Source organism: Manis javanica, chromosome 4 (assembly GCF_040802235.1).
Source record: "Manis javanica isolate MJ-LG chromosome 4, MJ_LKY, whole genome shotgun sequence".
Lineage (NCBI taxonomy): Eukaryota > Metazoa > Chordata > Mammalia > Pholidota > Manidae > Manis > Manis javanica.
In genome coordinates this window covers 35,312,647-35,327,451 of record NC_133159.1, presented here as the reverse complement: position 1 = coordinate 35,327,451, position 14,805 = coordinate 35,312,647, and the positions used below count along the sequence as shown (strand labels likewise).

Here is a 14,805-nt window from a genome sequence, read left to right as displayed (position 1 = left end):
TCATTCTTCCTACAAGGAAGAAACTGTGACTTGTACTAATGTGGATCCCAGGCGCCCTATACTGGAGCGGACAATGGGCATTGGCGATTTGTGAATGAATGAACGAAAGTGTATAGAAGGCCCCGCCTCCTTTCGTGGGCGTGCCTCTACTGCAAATTTATCGCTCGGCGCTCGGCCCTTCTCCGCGGGTCTGCCCAGCGCGTCCCATCGATCTGCTCGACCATCGCGCGCCTGCGCCTTTCGGCTGTCAGTCGGCGGCGGCGTGCGGAGCGCTCAGAGCGGGTTGCCACGCGCCTGGAGCGGAGGTAAAGCCGCGTCTTCTGCGTTGCCAGGCCGCCCAAGAGGTGACTGACAGGGTGAGCAGCGCGGTGGGGGCCGCCGGGCCCCTCTTCATGTGAGGGAGGCGGGCTCCTCGAATCCCCCTGAGGAGGGCCTGAGGGGCTGGACGGGGGCGCAGAGCCCTGGAGCCCCTGCCCGACCTGGCCGCGAAGTCAAGTGTCCGAACTAGAAGGGAGCTTGGGGAGATTCCGAGCCACCCACCTTGTGCAACAGGTGGAGAAACTGAGTTTTAAGGAGGGGAGGATCTGCTCGAAGTCACAGTGAGTGAGCGTCAGACTTGGGACCAGATGCCCTTAGCACAGTTACTGAACTCCCCACTTAAGCCCTTCTTTCATTTATTCTGCCTGTTTTTAGTTCTTCAAGTGCAAGGCAATGAAATATAAAGAGCAATACATTAAGGTCCAGATGAGAGACCAGTTATGATGCAACGTTTTATCTTACCAGTTTACAATGGGAAAGGTATTCAGTGCTAATGACGGAGGCATGCCTTGAGATGCCGGGAACACCCCTAAAGCTTGAGTGGCTGATGAAACTACCTGCCTTGATTCCCATTACCCAGTCTTGGCAGTGACAGAGGCATTTGACAGCTTGTCTGGTATCATAGTTAGTTATGTTCATGATTATCACCCAGAGCCTTACTGAGAGCAGGAATCTCAGATCCCTAGGGACTTGGGTTCTAATGTCCCAAGCACATATTTGAGCTTGACTTTTTCACAAAGTGTTGTAAGGTTCACAGATCGTCATTCCACAGACACTGTTTGAGTGCCTGGCATTTGGTGGGAATTGTTAGGTACTGGGAATACAGTGATGACAAACACAGTTCCTGCCTTCAAGGAACTCAGGAAATAGACATTTAAATATGTGTGCAATAAAACCTGTAAAGGTAGAGATGATACATGGTAGAGTGGAAGCACCTAAGGGAAGGAGTCTCTTCTGCCAGGAGGGTGGGAAAGGTTAGAAATGACTTTTTAGTCAAGATAATTCCTGAATGCCTTTAAAGTTTAATAGATTACCATATCACAGGAGGAAGGGAACCTAGGAAGAAAGAATAGAAATAATACAGAGGCTAGAATTATGCAACAGTACAGTTCAGTTGACCTCTGTCTAATCATATCAAACACTTATGTAGGGCTTGTCTTGGGACTGACATCATTTTGTATGCTTTATATAGATTAATTCATTTACTCTTCACAACTCTGAAGTAGAAACTGTAATTATCTCCTTTTAGAAAATCAAGAAAACTGAGGCATAGAAAAGTTGTATAGTTGCCCTACTTAAACAAACATAGTGCATAGTAGAGCTAGAATATAAACCCAATTAGTCTGGTTCAAGGGAATCTGTGAACTTAACCACCAGGCTCCCTTCTGAGAACTGAAGATTCTGAGAGTTTTAAATTTCAGGTCCCTGGTAACATCACCTGTAAGTGGCAGAACCAGAATTCAAACTCAGGCCTTTTGACTCTGAAGGACCCAATGCTTTTATTTTAAGTCAATAAGGACCTATGACCTTTTACTGTGTCTCTGTTCTGTGGTAGCTACTGTAAAGAGATTCTTTTATAGGTCGGACAGATCATTTATTACCTTGAGTTTGAAAAAAGGAATTAATTTGTTTTGTTTCTGCAACTGGACTTTGCATATTTAGGTTCAGATACAAGCCTACATCTGTGTTTATAGTAATATTTTTCATAGTTGAAGGTAGCAGAAGATGGGAGCAGATGGCTGAATTATTAGAGGAATCTTAAGTTACTTGATACTTTTCAGAGACCCAATGTGCTTGTATATGTGCTGTTAATTCTAGTCAAAGGTTTTAAAACTCTTTTAAGGAATAAGAACTCATATATACCACTTGATATCTTCAAGAGTCAGCTCAAGCATTACCTTCCTATAAAACCTTCCCTCTCTTTTCTAGGAAGACTTAGGTGTTTCCTTCACTATATGCCTAGAGCATCTTGGATATATCCCTCTCATGGCATTAATGGTAGTATATTGTAATCTACTGAATGTGTCTTTTCCACTTAATTGTTATCAACTCAAGGGCAAGGACCAGATTTTTTAAATTCATGTCTCTCCTCTAGCCCATCTCTCCAGGCTGGAGTGGAGAGCATATACCAATGAATAAGAGAATATAATAAAGGTACTGCTTATGCTGCAGCTAAGGAGACTTTCTTACTCTTACTCTGGTTATTGAAGTAAGAAGTGGTGCATTTGACATAGTGGGTATCAATACTCTAAATAGAAATAGGGTTAGTAATGTGTGTCCTTCAATTTTTGTTAATTCATTTTCCTGTTAATTGTTTTTCTCTGTGATTGCAGTTTGTAAAAATGGAATTTCAAGCAGTAGTGATGGCAGTTGGAGGGGGATCTCGGATGACAGACCTGACTTCCAGCATTCCAAAACCACTGCTTCCAGTTGGGAACAAACCTTTAATTTGGTATCCATTGAACCTGCTTGAGCGTGTCGGATTTGAAGGTGAGCTATGGCAATGAAATGTACTCATAAAATGTTTAGGGTGTTTGATCTCAGTGATTTGTCAGCTTTCTAAGGGTGAGAGAGGATAAATGAGAGAAAACTAGACTCAGCATTGGCTGGAGTTTGGCCTCTTTAAATTACAATAAAGGAGTACCCTATTGAGAAGATAGTACTAAGTGTTACTGTTTTAGATCTGGTTCCACAGTGATCCAAGGTGAACCCTATAAGGATATCAGAAGGAGCAGAGAGTGGGAATCCAAGTGCCTCATAGTCAGTATTTAATGTGAATTTGTATGTGCAGGTAAATATATTAAGCACTGGGGTACAGAGTTTAAAAGATAATGCAGGCCCTGATTTCCAGAACCTTAAAGTCTGATCTTAGATACACATGTAAATAGATTATCATGGTGTAATGTGATAAATGTTATAACAGAGGTACATTATAAGCACTTGTTTTTTAAATAAGGAATTAATTTGATTTGTTTCTGCAATTGGGCTTTGCAAATCCAGGTTCAGATACAAACCTGTATTTGTGTTTATAGTATATCTTTCATACTTGGGGGTATACAAGAAGATGGGATCAGAGAAGATGGAAGAAGTTGGCAGTATATGAGAAGAACAGAGGAAATTGCTTTTCCACTTGAGGGATTCAGGGAAGACTTTGAGCAGTTGACCCTCTAGTTGAACCTTAAAAAATAAATTACCAGATTGACTAGTTTGGAGAGAGCATTCCATGCAAAAATAATAACATTTATGCAGAGATACAAACTCATGATCACAACAGTATGTTCTGGCAGCTGTTATTCATTCTATGTGTCTGTAATATAAAGTATAAGGGGGAGGAGTAGCTGTAGTGAGATAAGCTGGGGTCATTGTATAAAGCGCCTTGTATTCCATGCTGAGAAATTTAGATTTGTTACTGAAAGCCATTGGGAAACCAGTGAAAAGTTTAAGCAAAGTTATGATATGGTTAGATTAGTATTTTAGCTGTTACAAGTCCCTTTAAATTTTAGAATTAGCTTCTCAATTTCCACAAAAAGAGTTGCAGAGATTTTGATTGAAATTGAACTGAATCCAAAGGTCAATTAGAAGAGAATTCACATCTTAACAATACTGAGTTTTCTGATCCATGAGCATGGTATATCTCTCCACTTATTTAGGTCGTCTGTAATTTCTTTTAGTAGTGTTTTATAGTTTTTGGTGTATAGGACTTACACATGTTGTATTTGTTAAGTTTATCTCTAAGTAGTTTTTATTTTTGATGTTACTGTAAATAGTAATTGCTAAATTCCATTTTCCAGTTGTTTGTTGCTATATAATTTTTATACTGACCTTGTATCCTGCAACTCTGCTAAATCCAGTTATTAATTCTCACAGCTTTTTGTAGAATCCCTTAGGATTTTCTACAAATTGGCCTAATTGAAATGCATTGAACATTCCACCCAGCAAAGTAGAATACATATTCTTTTCAAGTAGTCAGAACTTTTACCAAGATAGACCTTCTTTTTTAAATAAAACAGGTATCAATAAATTTATAAGGATTAAAGTCATACAAAGTATATTCTGTCACTGCAGTAGAATTAAATTAGAAATCAGTAACAGAAGGATATGAAGAGAATTAAATATTTGGAAATAAAATCACACATACATAACCCAGAGGCTGAAGAAATTGCAAGAGAAGTTAGAAAATATTTTGAACTTACTGGAAAGGAAAATACACTATATGAAAATTTGAGGAACATAACTAAAGCAGTGTTTAGAGGAAAGTTGATGGCATTAAGCAATATCAGAAAAAAAATATCCCAACTTATCCTCTGAGCTTCTACTTTGAGAAACTAGATAAAGAGGAGCAAATGAAAACCAAATAAGTAGAAAGGAGATAAAAAAGAAAGAGCAGGCATAAATGAAATAGAAAACAAAACATTAGAGAAAGTCAGTAAAACCAAAAGTGATCCTTTGAAAAACAATCAACAAAATTGTAAAATCTCTAGTTATATTGATCAGAAAGAAAGAAAACATAAGTTACTAATAAAAGGAATGAGAGGGCATCACTCCAGATCCTACGAGCATTTAAAAGATAATAAATATTATGAGCAACTTTATGGTAATAAATTTGACAACTTAAAGTGTTTGCAGTTTAAAAAATTGCTTTGGATGCTGTATGAGGAATGGATTTGGGGGAGTCAAGACTACAGTCAGGGAGGTAAGTCAGGAGATTGATACAGAAGTCCACACCAGCAATGACAAGGTCCTGAACTAAAGAAGTAGCAGAGAGGATGGAAAAGAGGGAACATTTGAGAAAGTTGATGATTAATAGGGAGGGAGAGTGGAAAAAGAGGAAAAAGTTTCCTCTACCTTTGCTTGGATAACTAGGTAGATGGTGATGCCAGTAACTAGGAAAGAATATAGGAGATAAGAACAGGTTTAAACAAACATAATGAGTTCAGCTTTGGCTACATTGAGTTTGAGGTGTCCTATAATTAGATATAGCAAATCAGAGTACTACGTGGAGGTGGTGCCAGATGCTGGGGCCCAGTCTTAGAATCCAGTGTTCATTCCACTATGAAAATTGCCTTCCTGAGACACACCCATGAATATTTCTCTGCAGTAGTCTATATGACATTGATGTTACGAGATATGTTTTAGAAGAGGTTTTCTTTTTAGAACTGAGTCTCATAGGTGATGGACACATCTTGATACACTTTAAAATATCATACTTTCTTTCCTTAGTAATTTCTTATAAAATTATTAAGATTTGTCATCTGTAACTTTTTTTTTCTTTTTACTTTTGCTGTATCTTTAGTTATGCTTGGGGGTGGCCTTTTGTAGTATATTTAACACCCACTCATAGAAAATTCCTTCTCATTGAGGCTCACTCGGGTATTGCAGAGTGCCTGCTATACAGAGGATTCTGGAATTTAATAGCCAAATTTATGTTCACTCTGTTCATATTGTTCACACTTTTAGAGAAGTTAATATATCCTGCTTAGCATTTATCTCTCTCCACTCAGAAGAGTCTTGGTTTGGTCACTAGACTGTCTCATATTTGCAGTTACTCCCTTTATACACTCTACCTAAAATGTCCTCTCCATCCTATGAAAGTGTCACCTTCCCTTTGAAATCCCAAACAGCATCAATCACCCTGTCCTCCATGCTTCCATTACATCTCGTTTTTCTCTCTCACTACCTCTCAAGGCCTGTTTTATGCTGTAGTTAGTAGTATGGAAGACCATTCTCTCTGAGAGCAGGTATTGTGTCTAATTCATCTTTGTAACATCAGCATTTCATTTATAGTATGTACTAAGGAAATTTTTGTTGGACTTGAATTCATCATGGCCTACCTCAAAGGCTGCCCCTTCCTTAAATAATCATTCCATGTCTAATTTCTCCATGTTGCATTTCTTAATAATAGGAACCATGTTGAATTCCTTTCTGCATTCCCAGTATCTATTTGTCCTTTCTATATTAAATGTACTTGTATTCATTGGATGAAGGAGTGAGTTAGTGACTGAAAGAAAGCAGAGTGGGGAGAGAAAGAAAGAGAAGGAAGGAGGGTTAAATGATTTGAAAAAGAAGAAGGGAAGAAAAGAGAAAAGAATGATAACAGTGAAAGGAAGAGATAATTGTGACCTGGAATACTGTAATGGAACAAGTGGAAATTGTTCCACTTTAGAGAAGCTAAAATCCGATCTTCAGACATCAGTAAGACATGTCATATCACAGTGGATTACATTACCCTACTAAAGATCCATGACAAAACCCCCAAGTTTTCTGTTACTGATCAATAGCTACAGGGATAAGGTGGAGACATCTGTTATGTGAAGACTGCCTTTTACTCAGGTTTGTTGTGATCCTCAGTGAAGCACTAATGGCTGCCTGGTGGGAAGTGGTGATAGCTCTTACTCTGTAGTAAATGAAGATTTAAAATGTGAACTCATTAGTATATACTTTGATTAATGTTCATTTGAATTCTTTACATCAAGAAGAAGTGGCATGTAATCTATTGGTTAAAATGTGAGCTCTAATCATACAGACTTGAGTTTTATCTTCAATCTCTTGTTTATTAGTTGTATGACCCTGAACAAACCCACTTAATATCTTTTAGTTCAAGTTTCCTCATTTGTAAAATGAGATTTTTGTAAGAACTGAAAGAATGCATGTCAGATACATTGAAAAGGCTTAAAAATTAGTTGTTATTATTAAATCTAGAAACAGACCAAATCTAATTGAAATAATGAGATTATTGCTTAAATGAATGAGAGTTTTTCTCTTTTTTCCTTCGTGCTATAGAAGTCATTATCGTTACAACCAGGGATGTCCAGAAGGTTCTATCTGCAGAGTTCAAGATGAAAATGAAGCTAGATATTGTGTGTATTCCTGATGAAGCTGACATGGGAACTGCAGATTCTCTGCGCCACATACATCCAAAACTTAAGGTGAAAAGTCATTTCTTGATTTTTCTTGTCTATTGAAGATAAATATCATCTTATGTTTTCCTAATGCATTATAGTTGATAATGCTTTTTACAAAAATATATTCTTGAATCACATACTTTGTTGCCCATGTACTCTTCAACTGCTTTTTATGTGATTGCTAGTGAAGATTTAGATATTTAGTTGTCATAGTCACTGGTTTTCAATATTTTTGAGTAATAGTACATCTTTATAGAAAAGTTTATAATTCAAATATACTTTAAAAGATTCTATTCATATGAAGTCCATGAATAAGCAAAATTAATATATAGTCTTAAAAATCATAGCAGCAGTCATCTGCAGATGACAGATTGACTGGAAAAAAGTACAAAAGAACTTTTTAAAATTCCAGATACCAACCCTGCTCCATGATAATATTTGAACTTTAGTCTCCTTTGATTAAGAAACTAATAAGGGCATTATAGATATGAGAACACAGTCTCCTCAATGGCCTGTGGCCCATAAACTGAGGAATGTCCACCATAAATTGTACTAAAATTGATGTCCTTTGGAAAAAATTCAGTCTGTGTGATAATGTCATCCTGTTTGAATTGGGGGACAGACTTTCTCCTCTATTTCTAGTAATCGAAAATAGATGTATTAGTATTTTCAATCTACCTATGAGCTAAAGAACAAAAAATTAATGCAAAAATGTACATGGCCTCCCCTCCTTTATTGGGAAATAATTTACACCCAGTAAAATACATAGACTTTAAGTACATACTTCAATGAGTTTTGATAAATATATACACACTATATAAATATATATATATTTACCATTACCCAAATCTAGAACATTTCCCTCACCTCTGAAAGTTCCTTTGTGCTTTTTTTTAATCAGTCCTTTACTTCCAGAGTCAACTGCTGTTCTGTTTTTTGTTTGCTTGTTTATGACCTAGATATTAATAGAATCATACTGTTTTATTCTGCTTCAACATATTTCAGATTCATCATATTTATGCAGATATAACTAGTATTTTTTATTGCTGAATAGCATCCTATTGATAACTTTACTACTATTTACCCATTTTTCTGTTGATGGCCATTTGGGTTGTTTCTAATTTTTTTTTTTAATATATTTTATTTTTTAGAGTAACTTTAGGTCACAGTAAAATTGAGTAGAAAGTGTGTTCTCATACACACCCTGCCCCCATGCACATGCAACTTTCCCGCACCCTCAAAATCCCCCAGAGAGTGGTACCTCTGTTACAGACCATGAACCTGAACTGTCACACTACTGCTACCTCGGGTCCATGGTTTACATTAGGAATCACGTTTTGTGTTCTACATTCTATGTGTTTTGACAAAGGTAATGACATGTATTCATCATTATAGTGTCATGTCAAGTATTTTCACTGCCCTAAAAATCCCCTTGCTTCATTTATTCATCCCATTTCATATGTATGTATACATGTATGTATATATATATATATATTTTTTTAATTTTATTTTGGTATCATTAATCTACAATTACATGAAGAACATTATGTTTACTAGGCTCCCCCCTTCACCAAGTCCCCCCCACATACCCCTTCACAGTCACTGTCCATCAGCATAGTAAGATGCTGTAAAATCACTACTTGTCTTATCTGTGTTGTAGAACCTGCCCCGTACCCACCCCACACTATACATGCTAATTGTAATGCCCCCTTTCTTTTTCCCCACCCTTATCCCTCCCTTCCCACCCATCCTCCCCAGTCCCTTTCCCTTTGGTAACTGTTAGTCCATTCATGGGTTCTGTGATTCTGCTGCTGTTTTGTTCCTTCAGTTTTACCTTTGTTCTTATATTAAACATATGAGTGAAATCATTTGGTACTTGTGTTTCTCCGCCTGGCTTATTTCACTGAGCATAATACCCTCTAGCTCCATCCATGTTGTTGCAAATGGTAGGATTTGTTTTCTTCTTATGGCTGAATAATACTCCATTGTGTATATGTACCACATCTTCTTTATCTATTCATCTACTGATGGGCATTTAGGTTGCTTCCATTTCTTGGCTATTATAAATAGTGTGATGATAAACATAGGGGTGCATCTGTCTTTTCAAACTGGAGTGCTGCATTCTTAGGGTAAATTCCTAGAAGTGGAATTCCTGGGTCAAATGGTATTTCTATTTGGAACTTTATGAGGAACCTCCACACTGCTTTCCACAATGGTTGAACTAATTTACATTCCCACCAGCAGTGTAGGAGGGTTCCCCTTTCTCCACAACTTCACCAACATTTGTTGTTGTTTGTCTTTTGGATGGCGGCAATCCTTACTGGTGTGAGGTGATATCTCATTGTGGTTTTAATGTGCATTTCTCTGATGACTAGCGATGTGGAGCATCTTTTCATGTGTCTGTTGGCCATCTAAATTTCTTGTTTGGAGAACTGTCTGTTCAGCTCCTCTGCCCATATTTTAATTGGATTATTTGCTTTTTGTTTGTTGAGGTGTGTGAGCTCTTTATATATTTTAGATGTCAAGCCTTTATCAGATCTGTCATTTACAAATATGTTCTCCCATACTGTAGGATGCCTTTTTGTTCTATTGGTGGTGTCCTTTGCTGTGCAGAAGCTTCTCAGCTTGATATAGTCCCATTTGTTCATTTTTGCTTTTGTTTTCCTTGCCCGGGGAGATATGTTCATGAAGAAGTTACTCATGTTTATGTCAAAGAGATTTTTGCCTATGTTTTTTTCTAAGAGTTTTATGGTTTCATGACTTACATTCAGGTCTTTGATCCATTTCGAATTTACTTTTGTGTATGGGGTCAGACAGTGATCCAGTTTCATTCTCTTACATGTAGCTGTCCAGTTTTGCCAGGACCATCTGTTGAAGAGACTGTCAATTCCCCATTGTATGTCCATTGCTCCTTTATCGTATATTAATTGACCATATATGTTTGGGTTAATGTTTGGAGTCTGTATTCTGTTCCACTGGTCTGTGGCTCTGTTCTTGTGCCAGTACCAAATTGTCTTGATTACTGTGGCTTTGTAGTAGAGCTTGAAGTTGGGGAGCGAGATACCCCCCACATTATTTTTCCTTCTCAGGATTGCTTTGGCTATTCAGGGTCTTTGGTGGTTCCATATGAATTTTTGAACTATTTGTTCCAGTTCATTGAAGAACGCTGTTGGTAATTTGATAGGGATTGCTTTGAATCTGTACATTGCTTTGGGCAGGATGGCCATTTTGATGATATTAGTTCTTCCTAGCCAGGAGCATGGGATGAGTTTCCATTTGTTAATGTCCTCTTTAATTTCTCTTAAGAGTGACTTGTAGTTTTCAGGGTATAGGTCTTTCACTTCCTTAGTTAGGTTTATTCCTAAATATTTTATTCTTTTTGATGCAATTGTGAATTTGTTGAGGTACTTGCCCTCTATTCCTATTTTGCTGAGAGTTTTTATCATGAATGGATGTTGAATTTTGTCAAATGCTTTTTCAGCATCTATGGAGATGATCATGTGGTTTTTGTCCTTCTTTTTGTTGATGTGGTGGATGATGCTGATGGATTTTCGAATGTTGTACCATCCTTGCATCCCTGGAATGAATCCCACTTGGTCATGGTGTACAATCCTTTTGATGTATTTTTGAATTTGGTTTGCTAATATTTGGTTGAGTATTTTTGTATCTACGTTCATCAGGGATATTGGTCTGTAGTTTTCTTTTTTGGTGGAGTCTTTGTCTGGTTTTGGTATTAGGGTGATGTTGGCTTCATAGAATGATTTTGGGAGTATTCCCTCCTCTTCTATTTTTTGGAAAACTTTAAGGAGAATGGGTGTTATGTCTTCTCTTATAAAATTCTGAGGTAAATCCATCTGGCCCGGGGGTTTTGTTCTTGGGTAGTTTTTTGATTACCGCTTCAATTTTGTTGCTGTTAATTGGTCTGTTTAGATTTTCTGTTTCTTTCTCAGCCAGTCTTGGAAGGTTGTATTTTTCTAGGAAATTGTCCATTTCTCCTAGGTTTTCCAGCTTGTTAGCATATAGGTTTTCACAGTATTCTCTAATAATTCTTTGTATTTCTGTGGGGTCCATCGTGATTTTTCCTTTCTCATTTCTGATTCTGTTGATGTGTGTTGATTCTCTTTTTTCTCTTAATAAGTCTGGCTAGAGGCTTATCTATTTTGTTTATTTTCTCAAAGAACCAGCTCTTGGTTTCATTGATTTTTTTCTATTGTTTTATTCTTCTCAATTTTATTTATTTCTTCCCTGATCTTTATTATGTCCCTCCTTCTGCTGGCCTTAGGCCTCATTTGTTCTTCTTTTTCCAATTTCAATAATTGTGACATTAGACTATTCATTTGGGATTGTTCTTCCTTCTTTAAATATGCCTTGATTGCTATATACTTTCCTCTTAAGACTGCTTTCGCTGCGTCCCACAGACGTTGGGGCTTTGTGTTGTTGTTGTCATTTGTTTCCATATATTTCTGGATCTCCATTTTAATTTGGTCATTGATCCATTGATTATTTAGGAGCGTGTTGTTAAGCCTCCATGTGTTTGTGAGCCTTTTTGCTTTCTTTATATAATTTATTTCTAGTTTTATACCTTTATGGTCTGAAAAGTTGGTTGGTAGGATTTCAATCTTTTTGAATTTACTGAGGCTCTTTTTGTGGCCTAGTATGTGGTCTATTCTGGAGAATGTTCCATGTGCACTTGAGAAGAATGTGTATCCTGCTGCTTTTGGATGTAGAGTTCTATAGATGTCTATTAGGTCTATCTGTTCTAGTGTGTTGTTGAGTGCCTTTGTGTCCTTATTTATTTTCTGTCTGGTGGATCTGTCCTTTGGAGTGAGTGGTGTGTCGAAGTCTCCTAAAATAAATGCATTGCATTCTATTTCCTCCTTCAATTCTATTAGTATTCATTTCACATATGTTGGTGCTCCTGTATTGGGTGCATATTTATTTATAATGGTTATATCCTCTTGTTGGACTGAGCCCTTTATCATTATGTAATGTCCTTCTTTATCTCTTATGACTTTATTTTGAAGTCTATTTTGTCTGATACTAGGACTGCAACACCTGCTTTTTTCTCCCTGTTGTTTGCATGAAATATCTTTTTCCATCCCTTGACTTTTAATCTGTGCATGTCTTTGGGTTTGAGGTGAGTCTCTTGTAAGCAGCATATAGATGGGTCTTGCTTTTTTATCCATTCTATTACTCTGTGTCTTTTGATTGGTGCATTCAGTCCATTGACATTTAGGGTGACTATTGAGAGATATGTACTTATTGCCATTGCAGGCTTTAGATTTGTGGTTACCAAAGGTTCAAGGTTAGCTTGTTTACTACCTTACTGTCTCACCTCACTCACTTATTGAGCTGTTATAAACACAGTCTGATAATTATTTCTTTCCCTTCTTTTTCCTCCTCCTCTATTCTTCATATGTTGGGTGTTTTGTTCTGTGCTCTTTTTAGGAGTGCTCCCATCTAGAGTAGTCCATCTAAGATACCCTGTAGAGGTGGTTTGTGGGAGGCAAATTCCCTCAACTTTTGCTTGTCTGGGATTGTTTAATCCCTCCTTCATATTTAAATGATAATCGTGCTGGATACACTATCCTTGGTTCAAGGCCCTTCTGTTTCATTCCATTAAATATATCATGCCGTTCTTTCTGGCCTGTAAGGTTTCTGTTGAGAAGTCTGATGATAGCCTGATGGGTTTTCCTTTGTAGGTGACCTTTTTTCTCTCTCTGGCTGCCTTGAATACTCTGTCCTTGTCCTTGATCTTTGCCATTTTAATTATTATGTGTCTTGATGTTGTCCTCTTTGGGTCCCTTCTGTTAGGATTACTGTGTGCTTCTGTGGTCTGAGCAACTATTTCCTCCCCCAGTTTGGGGAAGTTTTCAGCAATTATTTCTTCAAAGACACTTTTTTTTTTATATTAATAACATTTTATTTATATATTACGAATACCAAGAGATGTAACTTTTTGCCTTGCTCATTTTTCTTATTGTGGACATAATATTGTTGGATATATTAAAACTAGAGGATGTCAGGTTTCCTCTATTATCTCTTTTTTTAAAAGGTGAGAAATCAAATTCCCTCAACTTTTGCTTGTTTAATCAAATGTTTGTGATGCCCAGTGGACATCTGGAAAACTCCAAAGATAATGTAGGTATAATAGATATCTTTACAGTTTTGGAGTTCTGACTTTGGGTCCTGAATTTGGGGAAGGCTATATCAAAAAGAGTTATCAGAGAAGATATGAGATGAGCATTTGCCATAGATGCCTGAAGACAAGAAATAGTCTCAGGTAATATTTAAAGGAAGCACAGCAATACATAGAAATGATAATATAAAACTGTTAAAAATAAAGGCATTATATTAAAATTGATTCAAAAGTGTGACAAACGAGTTGCAGACCAGTTTAGTAAGATAACGAACCACTGATATCTAGACAGAACACCTATTAACTCTTCTTTCCTTGTTTTTGTTAAGAGCATTCTATATCCTCAAGGATCAATTTAACATTTTAACAGAAAGAGATCCAGCTTCTTATTTTACTCTTGCCGATTTATAGTAAAGGATGTGCAAGCCTCTTTTTAGCTTATGAATAAATCAGGCATCACTGAGCCAACTTTGCAAAGATTTTTTTTTTTTTGAGAGGGCATCTCTCATATTTATTGATCAAATGGTTGTTAACAACAATAAAATTCAGTATAGGGGGGTCAACGCTCAATGTACAATCATTAATCCATCTCAAGCCTAATTCTCGTCAGTCTCCAGTCTTCTGAAGCATAACAAACAAGTTCTTACATGGTGAACGAATTCTTACATAGTGAATAAATTCTTACATGGTGAACAGTACAAGGGCAGTCATCACAGAAACTTTCGGTTTTGATCATGCATTATGACCTATAAACAATCAGGTCAAATATGAATATTCGTTTGATTTTTGTACTTGATTTATATGTTGATCCTCATTTCTCCTATTATTATTATTATTTTTATTTTTAATAAAATGCTGAAGTGGTAGGTAGATGCAAGATAAAGGTAGACAACATAGTTTAGTGCTGTAAGAGGGCAAATGTAGATGATCAGATGATCAGGTGTTTGCCTATGGACTAAGTATTAATCCAGGCTAGACAAGGGCAGCAAGACATCCATGGATGCATAAGATTTCTCTCAAAGCAGGGGGGGTGAGGTTCTGAGCCTCACCTCTGTTGATCCCCAAATTCTCACCTGATGGCCCCCCTGTGACTGTGCCTGTCTTAGGTTGTTCCTCCCTTGAGGAATCTTACCCGTCTCTGGCTAACCAGTCATCTTCCGGGGCCATACAGGGAAATGTAAAGTTGGTAAGTGAGAGAGAAGGCATATTGTTTGCAAAGGTTAGCTTTTTACTTCTTTGCAGATTTATGCCCTGTGGCTTCTATGCCCAGCACTTGTCTCGAGGTATCTTTACCACCTGGAGGAATTATGATACTCGGTAAATTCGATATGAGGCACAAATTCTATTTAAGGGTTGTAATTAGGAAGGAAGAAGAAAAGCTATAGTTGTAGCATATGAAGGAAACATGGGAGGATTGATTATTTCTTTGACATATCTTCTTGTATA

General features: G+C 37.2%; 1 protein-coding gene across 4 annotated transcripts in view; it reads left to right on the top strand.

Moving 5' to 3' along the window:
* The first annotated feature begins 221 nt into the window (after positions 1 to 221).
* EIF2B3 (eukaryotic translation initiation factor 2B subunit gamma) overlaps positions 222 to 14,805 on the top strand; it is a 147,735-nt gene continuing 133,151 nt past the window's right edge. For 2 of the 4 annotated variants that reach the window (XM_037021926.2, XM_037021923.2), the window contains exons 1-3: positions 239 to 356; positions 2,652 to 2,808; positions 7,099 to 7,244. In XM_037021926.2, the coding sequence (XP_036877821.1) occupies positions 2,661 to 2,808; positions 7,099 to 7,244 (294 nt within the window). In that variant the 5' untranslated portion in view covers positions 239 to 356; positions 2,652 to 2,660. Of the gene's footprint in view, positions 357 to 2,651; positions 2,809 to 7,098; positions 7,245 to 14,805 lie in introns of all 4 variants that reach the window. The other 2 variants (XM_037021925.2, XM_037021924.2) reach the window with 2 other exon arrangements.